The sequence below is a fragment of the Pistacia vera genome, unplaced genomic scaffold (genome assembly GCF_008641045.1).
Source record: "Pistacia vera cultivar Batoury unplaced genomic scaffold, PisVer_v2 Contig1006, whole genome shotgun sequence".
NCBI lineage: Eukaryota > Viridiplantae > Streptophyta > Magnoliopsida > Sapindales > Anacardiaceae > Pistacia > Pistacia vera.
Genome location: NW_022195035.1, coordinates 461429 through 474203, shown reverse-complemented (window position 1 = coordinate 474203; position 12775 = coordinate 461429). Strand labels below are relative to the sequence as shown.

The window sequence follows — 12775 nt, the reverse complement described above, 5'->3', positions numbered from 1 at the left end:
AGTTTTTTTCAATCTGTTCGACCTCCTTCACAACCACCCATATGGTCAAAATCCGTTTAGATTTCAGGAGGCAACAGTTTGAAGTTTGAACTCTAAGGTGTTTGAATTATCCATTATTAAACTCCAGTATCTGTCTAGAATTTTGCCACTATAAAGTAAGAGATGAATATAAAATTGCAAGACAGAATCATTAGAATCACCTGCACATGATAACTCATATTATATTGACTAGTGTCAAAACTACAAAAACAGCATTAAACCCAGATGCCCATTGAGGAGAAGATTAATTTAATAAACTGGAAAGCTTGGGTTCCAGGTTCAATGTGATTGCATTGATTTTATATATCAAACTTTGGTGTTTGAGAAAGGCAAGGCATTTGCACATGGGAGATTAAACTTTTTAGTTCACTGATTCTAAGTTGATTTTATATAGAATTAAAAAATGGTTCTCACTTTGCTTAAGTGATCACTAAGAACCTTCAATGGTGGATTAAAATACTGATTCATAATTTTTCTTGTAAAGGTTGTTGAGGTCTCCAAATGATTTGTTTACTTTTTTATAAGTGTTGGGTTATTTCAGTTCTAAGAACTTGACCACCAACATAGAAACAAAAAAGCTCAACCCAACATGATCGTGAATCCTGACAGAAATAAAGTAATTGTTTCCAGTATTATCAAATTCATTCATGTACCTTGTTGATGCTTTATTTTGATACCAACGACTCACACGTGCAAAATGCTAAGTGAGTTTAAAAGTTACACGTGATATGGAAATGTGTAGCAAGAGAGTAAATAAAAGACGGTTTTTAAAGTGGTTCGGATGCTCAAAAGCGATTCCTACGTCCACTATTGTTTTATTAATAGATAGTTACAATCAGGTCATAGATAGCGAGTTGAGTTACAATCTAGAGATAATAGAGAGAGAGAGAGAGAGAGAGAGAGAGAGAGAGAGTATGTTGTTTAGACTAAGATAAGCCAATCCTATAAATGAGAGAGGAGCCCTCTATTTATAGTGGGAGGATTCAATGAAATAATCATGAGTCTGCAGTCCGGTAGGTGGGGAACAATTCCTAAGCCACCTCTCATTGGTTGTCTACACGAGAGATATCCTTAAATTGTGTAGGGCTTGGGCTGGTGGATGACTCCTAGCTACTAGCAAACCTGACATTCACCTACTACACTGACGAGAACCATACCTCTTCTGTCATTGCACGACGTGGCACCGTTTGGACGGCACAAATCCTCCTTAAATTCTGATTGACTCTTGCTGACAATAGTCCACATCAGCCCTGACTTTTTAGGTATAACATACCTTATCTTGAGTTTCTTGAAAATCGAAAGATATAACTGATAATATGACGTAATAAATTTAGAAAAACAGATAATTATATTTTGTTTCGATATTGAGATTGACTAAATTTTTAGGCATTGCAAAACAGAAGGATCACTGACTCACTTAATGAAAATTGATCTATTGTGCTGAGAATTGTTAGGTGCATTTGTTCTTGTTTCTGTTGATTGGAAGTAAAGAATATTTATTTCTTGTGAAACAAAAGAAACTTGATAAAAGGACTAGAGATGAAGGACCGAAGTTGGGCCTAGACTAGAGGCAATAAGGGCTTTCAAGTGACCCCAAAGAACCCACTGCTAGTCATTTTTTCTTCAACAAGAAAGCCTAGCACAGCAGATGGCTGCAGGTGATTGCAGAGGAACATCAGACGGCATGCTCTGATTGGTTTGGCCTGCTCTGAATATGAGCTTTCATTCAGATCAAACTTTGATGAAGTAGGCAGTGATACATTTAAACATTCTATTATCCTAGGAATTTTGAGTTGGTAGGAAGTAACAAATGTCATTCTACTCACAAGCGGTTAGTTGAACGATAAAAACCTGTAATTTATTCCAAATTCTGGGGTTAAAGTTTCCTTGCGAGTATTTATATGGCCATAAGGTCATTGTTTTCTGATTTTCAAAGATTGTAGGCTTCGACTGAGACTTTAGTTTTGAATTCAATAAAGTTTGAGATTCGAGTTTTCTCGTGGGTACCTACATGACCAAAGATCATTGTTTCTTGTTTCTTAAAGATTGTATGATTCGACGGAAACTTTATTTTCAAACTTGGGTTCGCAAACTGTTAACCTTAATAAAATTTCTATTGAGATAACAAAATCCAATCTTTAAAAAGTAGTATTAAATCGTTTGGGTCATTGGCTCGTGCCACATGACCTTATTGTTGGAGTTGCTCTAGGGGGATCACAATCACATCATGTTGAACCTAAAGGACTGTAGAGGTTGTTTCTCCTTCCCATTTTATCACAAGAGAAATAATTCTGAACTCATTAGAAATAAAAAAGAACCATCAAAGCATTTCCAAATTCCATTTTGTTTGATACAAATTATGTAAAATTGGGAATCTATACCAGTTTTGTATTACAAATTTAGTTGCTTTTACACCAAAAATATAAGTTCTCTAATACAATTTATAAAAGCTCAACTATACCCAAATCATACAGGCAATCTTCATTTACAGTAAAAGCGCTTTCTTCATTTCTATGTACACCTCCAAGATTGATCTCCAACTGTAGGTTCTCCAAAAAGCCATTCATGGAAGCACTTCTAGAGTACTCTTTCTTTTGAACAAACACAACATCATCATCACTTTGATCATCATCCTCCGAACAACTCTTGTAAAAGAGGCAACAAGCAATTGTGTCAAGAACAAGAAGAAGAGAATACAAATAAGCAATCAAAATCACCTCAAAAGCAATAAAAGCACTTATTTTTCCTAGAGAATTATGGTAAACCCTTATCACCCTGTATTCAAACAAGGCCTCCATGGCTCCAAGCCCTAAATTTGCAGGCAGAGCAAGCACTAAAACCATTAATTTTTTCCCCTTTCTGAGCAGCATACAATAAGCCTTGTAAATTGCTAAATACCCCTTTGAATTATTCTCCATCGCTGCCACCACTAAAGCTAAATTTCCAATCACCACCATGTTTGTTAGTAAGCCACTGAAAAAAACGCTTCCCAGCGACAAAAAGATAATGCTATCATATGACAAAGCAAGGGAAAATATCAAGAAAGCCACCATTTTTATGGTGGAGATGAGCGCTAAATTGCAAAGTTCAGTTAAGATTAGAGGCCAACAAAGAGATGTGAATGGTTTGTGGGGATTACTTAGAGCTTGAATTGTTGAGGCTTTGGAGATTAGAAGTGAAGCGATTGTGAAAGGGAGAGTGAAAAGGTGGATTAAAATGGTTTGATGAGAAAGATTTTGAAAGCATGAGGCATGGATATTGATGAAGAGAGAAGTGCTTATGGGAGAAGGAGATTTGAGAAGGGATTGTGAGAGAAGGGCTGAGGCTGAGAAAGGAAGCAAAACAAGAAGTGGGGTTGTGGTGAAGAATTGGAAGTGTTTGAGGAAGGTGAAGATTGAGGCTCTGATGATTTTACTTGCAATATTATCCATAACACAAAATGGAATGCAGTTTCATCAAATTTTGGTGGAGGTCACAATATATTGTATGTGAATGGTTAAATCATCATGATTAATTAATTAATTAATTTTGAAGTTATTATAGTCTAAAAAGAATAGTACGGTGCATGTACAACCGTCCAATAAGAGAGTATGTGTCACGCATCCACACTGATATAACACATCCTTATTGAATAGTTGTATGTGTATCGAATGCACGAAATAACTATTAGAAAAAAAACTACCTTTGGGCGGTCGAGTGGTTGGACAAAGATTTTTGGATGTATTATTTAAGAGAGGTTCTAAGTTTGAGTTACATCGACTGCTAATAGGGATGATCACTGAAGAGTTTATTCAATCATTACATTTAAGACCCCAAAAGATTAGTCGAGTTGCATACAAACTGGTTCGGACATCCGTGATCACAACAGGAAAACAAAAAAAAAAAAAAAAAAAGGTAACTATTAGATTTATGACACAATAAGTTAAAAGTTGAGCATAAGAGATAAGGAGAGAGAGGTTGATATTTTCTTGAAGATTATTTTAATGAGATGGGTTTACTTTTTTTCTTTCATCAACCACCAAGAACTAACATTTAACTACCAAGATAAGGGACCAGTCTATTTTCTTACTTGGAATATTGATTATTTCTTCAAATGGTCTCCTCCAAGATGATGCTACTTGGAAAGGTCTAAACATCAAATTTGGAAGTATTTTAAGCCCCTTGAAATTTATTCATTAAGAAATAAGATTGTGATTGAAAATTCATAATTATTTGAACAATATAAAACGCTTACTATTATTTATGCACTGGTTTTGACTGGTTTAAAAACCCTCTCAAAACCAATATAGTGTATTTTTTAGAGGTTTATAAAACACTCCAAATCAAGGTGTTTTGGCTGGTTTAAAAATTTTATCGAAAAAAAATCATTTTCCACTATTATTCCGTGATATACAATAATCCCGTTGTTGTTAAAAAAAAAGTCACAAAATAGAGGACCAAAGGAAAAGACTAACCTCTCTTCATTTTATTCTTCCTTTGCCAGCTTCTTCAATTCTCTCAACAAGGTTTGTTTCTCTCTTTCTCTCTCATTTTTTGTTTGGGTTTACCATGCCATGCTTAAATGAGAGAAAGATCCTTTGTTCTTCTTAATTAATTTGTCCTAGATTTACAAAAGGTTAATCACGTTTGAGATATTGTGACTTTTTTAAGATTGATCTGCCCTAAAATTTGACGTACAATTATTCATAATGTACATAGTAATTTTACAACAGGATTAGAAGGAATACATTGAATAAAAAGGAAAGGAAGAATATGTATGTCACGAAACCACTTGTTTGAAAAGAAATGAATTGATAGCGGTGAACATTGTGAGAATAGAGTCAATGAATTTGAAGAAATATGGTTTACAATATAGATGTACCCAATTACTTTGTTTCATTGCTAGAAATGAATTTGAAGAAAACAAGCCACTGCCGTAGCAGACAAGAGAACTTGCTTGACTTCATAACATACAAATAAATTAAATAATATACAATGAAAGAACTTAGAAATAAATTAAACTTTGAAGGAACTTTGATACTAAATACTAGTAATTGAAAAAAAAAAAAAAAACTTCAAAGTACTGGTTGAAGTTGAGGTATTTTTATGGGTATATATGTAAATTTATCATTTTAAAAAACTGTCAGAACCACTGGAAAATAAACTCTCAAACACAGGTTAGGTATTTTAAAAACTGCTACTAAAAACCCCTCAAAACCGCTACGGTGGTTTACCCTCAAAACCGCTACGATGGTTTACTCTCATAACCGTTATCATAAAACTTTCAAACAGACCCTTAGTAAAAAATATCTTATCACTGTTGGATCTATACAAATTAACAGTTCACAAAAAGTATTAAAAGAATTAAAAATTTAAGTCACAAGATCTTAACCTCCATATGATATAGATATATAATATATAATATATAACCTCTCATTGGTGATGCCAAGCCAAGAGCTTAATTTGGATCATCAATGATCTAATCCCACCAGCTTGTGTTGTGCAAATCTTGTTGTGGACATCACGTAGCATGCACGATGATGATTAAATCATCTAATTAATTAATTAATTTTCAATTGATTAGGGCGAGATATTATAAACTAACCTAAGGTTTTCGTATTTATCGGTCGGATAATAATTTTCACACTTTTAAATTTTTATCACATGTACCCCTTACGTTAACACTTTTTTACAAGACTAAAGTTACTATTTTACCCTAACAATTTCTAAAAGACTAAAGTTATATTTCATCCATCTATAACAAACGACAATATAATGGAGTTAAGGCAAAGGGGTATATATGATATAGTTTCAAACTTTGAGGGTAGAAAAGTGTACAAATTGTCATCCAATTGATAAATTTGGAAAACCGTAAGGGTCTCTTGTTCATCCGAAATTTTGAATGCTAATGACTTGGAATGAGAATGATTTTACAAACGTGACGTACAGTACCAAATTTGTCCGAAACGGAAACATGTCATTCCGTTATTTGTCTGTCCATTGACAAGTCGTTTCTTTTCTAACCAATAACTGACATGTCATTTGTAGAATTTTCTACAAAACAACATTTGCTTTTAACAACCAAACCGGCAAACCCTCCGCCACCGTTGATTTTCTAGCAGACAAACAACCATAGCCGTTGAAAAGCCAAACTCCCTGTGATCAATAATTGCCAACAAGGGACGCATTTGACAGTAACCTCAAAGAAGGCATGACGATGATCACAGAATTCAATTTCGTAGAATCAGCCAAAATGACCCACCCCCTCTTAAAGGACGTCAACTTTGACAGTTTCCAAGTCAGTCAACTTCATCGACGGTGAGAGCCTGAGACACGCCTTTGAAGAGAAAACTCTACGGCCTATAATGCCGCCACTTCACCGTCAAGTACAACTCAAACTTTTAAAAACAGCCCAGGCTAATTCTACCGTTAAAAACGACGGAGAATTTTAGAATCTAGGGAAAAAAAAAAAAAAAAAAATTTGCCACTGCGATTTGTTTCATTTTTTTTCAAAATACTCTTCCTATCCTGAAAAAACATGCATGTTTGTTTTCCCATTCAGAAAATCATATCTTTAATATTCAACTGTTTTAAACTCCATAGATTTGTTAATTTAACTAAACACCCCTAACAAAAAGTTTTATAAACTAACAAAAACACTTCCATCTACCCACATTCATCAGATTCTAGAAACCACCGTCGGAAGATGGCCAGAATCTGGCGTAATGGCGCACTACCACCTGGATCTACCTGATAGTGCGCCGATATGACTTTTTCTGGTAGATCTGGCCAAAAAATGCCAAATTTGGTTGTCAATGACGGCTAATATATGGTCATCATTGACTGTCAACGATTATCATATCTTTGATCGCCATTAATGGGTAAATGTGGCCAGATCTGACCATCAACGGCCAGATATGTGATGGATCTGACTGAAAAAGGTCATAGCGACGCATAACCGACCAGATTTGGCCAATCATGTGCAATAAAACAAGATTCTGGCCAGATTCCGATGGTGGTGGCCGAAATCTAGCAATTGTGGATGGGTGGAAGTGTTTTTATCAATTTATACATTTTTTATTATTAGGGGTGTTTAGCTAAATTTAAAAACCCAGGGTTTTTTTTGTTAATTTTCAAATCCTACCTCGTAATAATAATTCAACTCAGCTTAATAATAATATTTCAAAATACTACTAAAAACAATAAAACAAACACACAAAATATTCTAATTCTACTATTAAAAGGAAAATTGATAAAATGGTTTATACTTTTTTTTTTTTTTTAATAATTATATTGGATGTTTTGAAAATAGAACTTATAAAAATATCATATTTATATTTATGTTTGATTAATACGATAATTCTTAATTTAAATTAGAGAAATATGTTATGTTAATATATCTTGTTGAGAGTCAATCACAGTGTAGATATAATGATGGGTTATTAAATATATCTCTTCTTATCGTCTATAAAACAAATGAATGAATTTCGATTACGATTGTATTATGTGGTTATGATTCTCCATAAATATTTTTTTATTCTGTCGAAAACCAATTTTACGATAGAGACACTTATAACCAATGTTTTAATAACCAATTTGGGGTGAAACATGACAAAGTGGCCAGATCCCGGGTCGAATCGATGACATCAGCATATCTTGAGATTTGAAATCCAACAAACACACCCCTATGATCTGGCCAAATGCAAATCGATGGTAGACTAGTTGGCAGTGGCAACACACTAAATGCAAATCTCACTCATCATTGGAGCCATTCTCTAGCAAATATGCCTAAGATCTGGCTGAAATTGAACAATTTTTCGCAAGAAAAAAAACACCACCATGCATGATTGCCAACCTAGGCCAAATAGGCCTGTTTTCGACATCGACAACCGCTCCCATCACCACTAAAATACTCTCCCTCAACCTCCTGACCAAAACCCATCTTACCCCCTCCCCCCTATTTGCCCTACTAATCACTAGCAACAACCTACTGTTATGGCTACTTAACTTTTGCCTTATTCTATGTTTCACTCACCGAAAATCACCTCCGTCGTCACCTTTCAACTCACTGACACTTCCTCTCTACAAGCCCCCAACTCACTGACACTTGCTCGCGAATTATGGTCGTCTTCTTTAGGGTTTGCTTCTTCGTGAATATTGGGGTTTTAAAATAGTGGACAAGGGTGACTTGGCTCGGAGAAGGCCCCAAGTCTCGATTTGACTAGGTCGAGTAGGGTCAAGTTTTAAAATAGTGCTTATAATCTCCCCCTCTATGCCTTGCGTAATAATTCATTTTAGCATTACCACCTTTACCACAACAATATTGTCCATTGCGATTTAATTAACTATATATAAGAGATTTATGAATATTACTAAGTGAAAAATTATTTATATTATTTAAAACACCAGTTACATTATTTACCCAATAACTCACGGAATCATTTGTTTGAAGCCAACTGTTAGAACATCTCCAATGGTGTTCTTTATTTCAAAGAGTATACTTCACATAAATAAAGAACACATTTATTAATTTCTAAATTAAATAACAAAATTTGTATTTAAATCCAATGAACTTTTTAAATTAGACTTAATAAATAAGAGATGCTTATTAAAAGAGAGAATTAATAATAAATGTATAAAAACTTAAATTTATTAAATACAATAGGGATAGAGAGTGAAATTTGACTTTCAGATGTAGAGAGTCAAACTCTTTTAATTTATATTAAAGAATAAAGAGTCTATTGAACTTTAGTGAGTATATAAAAAGTCATTTGGAGATGTTTTAGGTTATTTTATTCTTTTATAATGAAGGGCATTATAGTCATTCAAAATATGGGTTATTTTTTTAAAATCATCCTACAAACAGCCCGCCTTTGACTCATAAAATTCTTACTTCAAACTTCGGCTATCTCTCCGTCCGTCGTCGTCTCCGCAAGCCAAAGCCACACCCTCCACCGACCACGACGTTCCGGTGAGTCTCGCCATTCCTCGATTAATCTTTCATTATACTTTTTCATCCTAATTTTATTTTTAATCTGTTTCTTCGTGTTATGGCTATATGTTCTTCATTTATAATTTTCATCAAATCTTAGCTTATGGCGTGTTTGACAACTATAGAAAAGCAGTTTTCTGTAAAATTATAAAATTTTACTTACTTATAAGCTGAGTGCCACTGTGCCAGCAACTCCTATTGGCAAAATTTATAATTTAATATATTAATTTGTTTTTAATTGCATAATTGATTGTTCATAGCAAAAAAAAATTCTTGTTTAGTGGAAACTCAAACTGGTAAATATATTTGAATACTCTCATTGTAGATTACGTTAAAAAGAGGATGAGAATATGGAAATGCTTTGATTTGAAATACTTTGAAATGGATGCCAAGCAACTTGAATTATTGTAATATAAAGCGAATGAATTTATTTGAAGAATAACTAATCAGTCTATGATCTTAACATCTTTCATACCTTACGCGTATAGATATACTTTGACACCATTACGCCTGAGATGAATCTTTTTCTCCCCCAAATTCTGGTCGTTACATTGTGGCCGCTTCTCTTCTTGAGAGCAAAGGCAGATAGACAGACATAGATATTCAAATATAGATATTCGAATTGATATCTTCCATTGCTCACTAACTCTTATCTACTCTCATCTCGATTCCTTCTGTGGGGATGTTCAATCATAAGTAAAAAAGGATCCTATTTTCCGTGATGCTAGTCCACTTGTATAACATATAAAGTGAAAGAAAAAGATCTAGATCAAGCTATTAACTAGTCTTAAGAGATTGTATCCCATTGATTGAAGTCAGTCAGTAACAAGAATACCCTGTTGTTTAGATTTCAGAAACAATAGGAGATAATTGGGGTTCCCTTCTTCCTTCTTAGGTCTTTCTTTGTTGTTTGCTTTATATGTTTATATTTTTATTTGACTTACTATGTTTGTTTGTATTTTGCTTTTGTGAATTTTCGAATTTGATTTGAGTTCTGAACAATTTGTTTGTTTGTTTGATTTGGATTGAAGGCTTCAGGATTTGGTGTGTGATTCCCTGGGGATAATTATTAAGAGTTGGTTTTAGGTTGATGTGGCATCTAAGCGCAATGGTCGTTTGAAAACTTGCTACCGATGATTATGATGATGTTTATGATGGTGATAGGAGGCAGTGATATGATCCTAGATTTGATTATTCGCCAAAAGCCTTTGAAGGATCCTATGGAAGCAATTGCACTCGCATTTTTCTTGCTTTGTCTAGGATCAGTGTTCTTTTTTCTTCTGTGTTCATTTTCACTGGTCACCATGGGGGGGAGACGGCCCAAGCTTATGGCCTTTTAGTCCTTGGAATTCTTACATTCCTCCCAGGTAAATGTGCCTAATTTTTAATTTTTGCTATATTTGCCTCTGGACTTGATGTCTAATTTTCTTTTTGTGTATGTCGAACATGTTTAGCTGCGAATGGAATCAGACATATGATTAAAGAAGCAAAGAATCTTAAAGGGCCTGAATATATAGATAGTTTTATTATTATATTAGTTGTAAACCTGTAGGCTGAAGATCAATTGGCCTGTCTTCAGTTGCAGCTCATGGATGTCAGACCATTTATATGAAATTGTATTTAATGCTCTCTTGATATGTGTCTGTTAATTGATGTGGAAGGCTAGATAGCTTTTATGCATCTATATGATTGATTTGTGCCCATTTGGAATAGTTTGGTTTCTGGTATAGGCCCTCATTCGGCATTCTTGTAATGTTTAGCAAAAACAGTTTAGTGAAACAATAATGCTTACTACTCACGAGTTTACTAACTGTTTACTATCTTTGTTAAAATTACATATAGTATCCGTACTATGCGTTATATTTACAAAGAATAGTAAGATGGTTAGTAAGAGAGTGAGTAAGCATAGCATTACTCTTACTGAAAGGGTGTGTATAGATGTAGAGAGGTGTATAGTGAAAAAGGTTTACATTTTTTTTTCAACCATCTAGTGTTCTGGTGAAATAGGAAACTCTAAAAATTTGCCCAAAAAAAAAAAGTCAGAGGCTATTTATGGATAGAGTATAGTTCTTTGAAGAATTAAACCAACAAAATTGCCAGTTCTGGATTCCTAATTATGTTTCAGTGTCTTTTCCAACATGCACTGTTGTATGATGCACTTGTCTTTTTGGAAGAAAAGCGCTTTGCGAGAAATTACTTCCCAATCCAATACACTTATTCAAGGTTACCGAGCCATAAAAGCATTATAATTGAAGCGTTGGAACTCTTCAAATTGTACTCTGACTTTTCTTAGTTACAACTCTTTTTGCGTGCTTTGCCTCGATTATGTCTTGAACGAGAATGTTAAGTCTACAAATGTAATAAATAGGAATGACAACACATTTCTGACCTCAAACATCATCGCATCACGCCGATTCAAAATAAAAAACACTACAATCACTAACGAATTTTACTAACCAGCATACTAACCTAAAGTATGTGCGGGTATATACGCATAGTACGGGTACCATATGAATTTTAACAAGGTTAATAAGATGGTTAGTGAGAAGTGTTAGTGAGTGTAGTGTTACTCATTCAAAATTGTCCTATTATTCTTTGTTCATCCATCCATTCTCTGATTTTCTATTCATCCATCCATTCTCTGATTTTTCTCATTCATCAACATTTAACTATCATACTTGTACTCTAGGGCGAAAGTGTAGTCTAGTTCGAGCTTTAATATTAATTATGTCATAATTGTTGGATTGATTTGATCATACATATAATCATCATATTAGGAATAATATTAAGTCCACAATCCTCGACGTGACAATTTGTTATGATTAATTTATAAATGAGTTTCGCTTGCTTGTATGGTTCTTGTTTGTCTATATGCGAGCTAATGAATGACGAGTTACCATGTGGAGGTTGTGAAATTGAGTTAGGATCTAACAAAACTCAATACTAGTCTTTTGGTTGAAAGTCTAGTCTAGTATGTCACAACATCTTAATATTATTATGTCATAATTATATTTAAATATTATCGGATGATCTAATCATACATAAACCATTATATTAAGAGTAATGTTAGGTCTACGATCCAAGCTTACTACCCTCAACGTGTCAGTTTCTCATTGGTCAACTCATAAAATGGGTCTTGCTGCTTATATAGGTTCTACCTGTCCATTTGGAACTAATCAATGACGAGTTGCTATGTCGGAAGTTATGAGAGAAGGTTGTGAAATTAGGTTGTGATCTAGCATTACTTATCATTTAGTCATTCAGGTCGAAAGTCTAGACTGTGTGATCACAACGTCTTAATGTTAATTATGTCATAATTATATTAAATAGTGATCTCATCATACTATAACAATCGTACTAGTCCTTAGGTTAGAAGTCTAGTTAGTCACAACATCCTAATATTAATTATGTCATAATTATACTTAAATATTATCTTATTGATTGGAATATAGTATTTCAGTATAATTCCATCCGAGTAATACTTTTAAAAAATGGATTTTATTAATGCAAATCTTATACCCAGTATTTGACAACCAATTTTGTATCTACTAATCTTGTAAAAAATCTCAAGTCTCAGCGAACATAAATTAAAGCACTTTTATCATTACAAATTTGAGCTCTCACAAATCCGAATCCTGATAATCAAACAAAACTGGAAATCCAAGCAGGATGGTTGTCAATACATCAAAATGAAAGGGCAAAAAAGTTATTTTGTCATATGTTTTAAACACATAAATAAAAACGATAAATTTTCGTTCGTTTTAA

General features: G+C 33.7%; 2 protein-coding genes across 2 annotated transcripts in view; one reads left to right on the top strand and one right to left on the bottom strand.

Moving 5' to 3' along the window:
* Positions 1–2366: 2366 nt before the first annotated feature.
* On the bottom strand, positions 2367–3517 carry LOC116144036. The gene has a single exon (XM_031429524.1). The coding sequence runs from the start codon at positions 3468–3470 to the stop codon at positions 2481–2483; it is 990 nt and encodes a 329-aa protein (XP_031285384.1). The 5' UTR covers positions 3471–3517; the 3' UTR covers positions 2367–2480.
* A 5410-nt stretch (positions 3518–8927) lies between these two features.
* The window catches only part of LOC116143953 (SNF1-related protein kinase catalytic subunit alpha KIN10-like), a 37763-nt gene continuing 33915 nt past the window's right edge, over positions 8928–12775 (top strand). Inside the window, exon 1 of the mRNA XM_031429435.1 lies at positions 8928–8989. The gene's annotated coding sequence lies outside the window, so the exon portion shown is untranslated. The remainder of the gene's footprint in view (positions 8990–12775) is intronic.

Excerpts from the sequence above, each read along its gene's own strand:
- LOC116144036 (XM_031429524.1), bottom strand. The coding sequence starts at position 3,470 with ATGGATAATATTGCAAGTAAAATCATCAGAGCCTCAATCTTCACCTTC.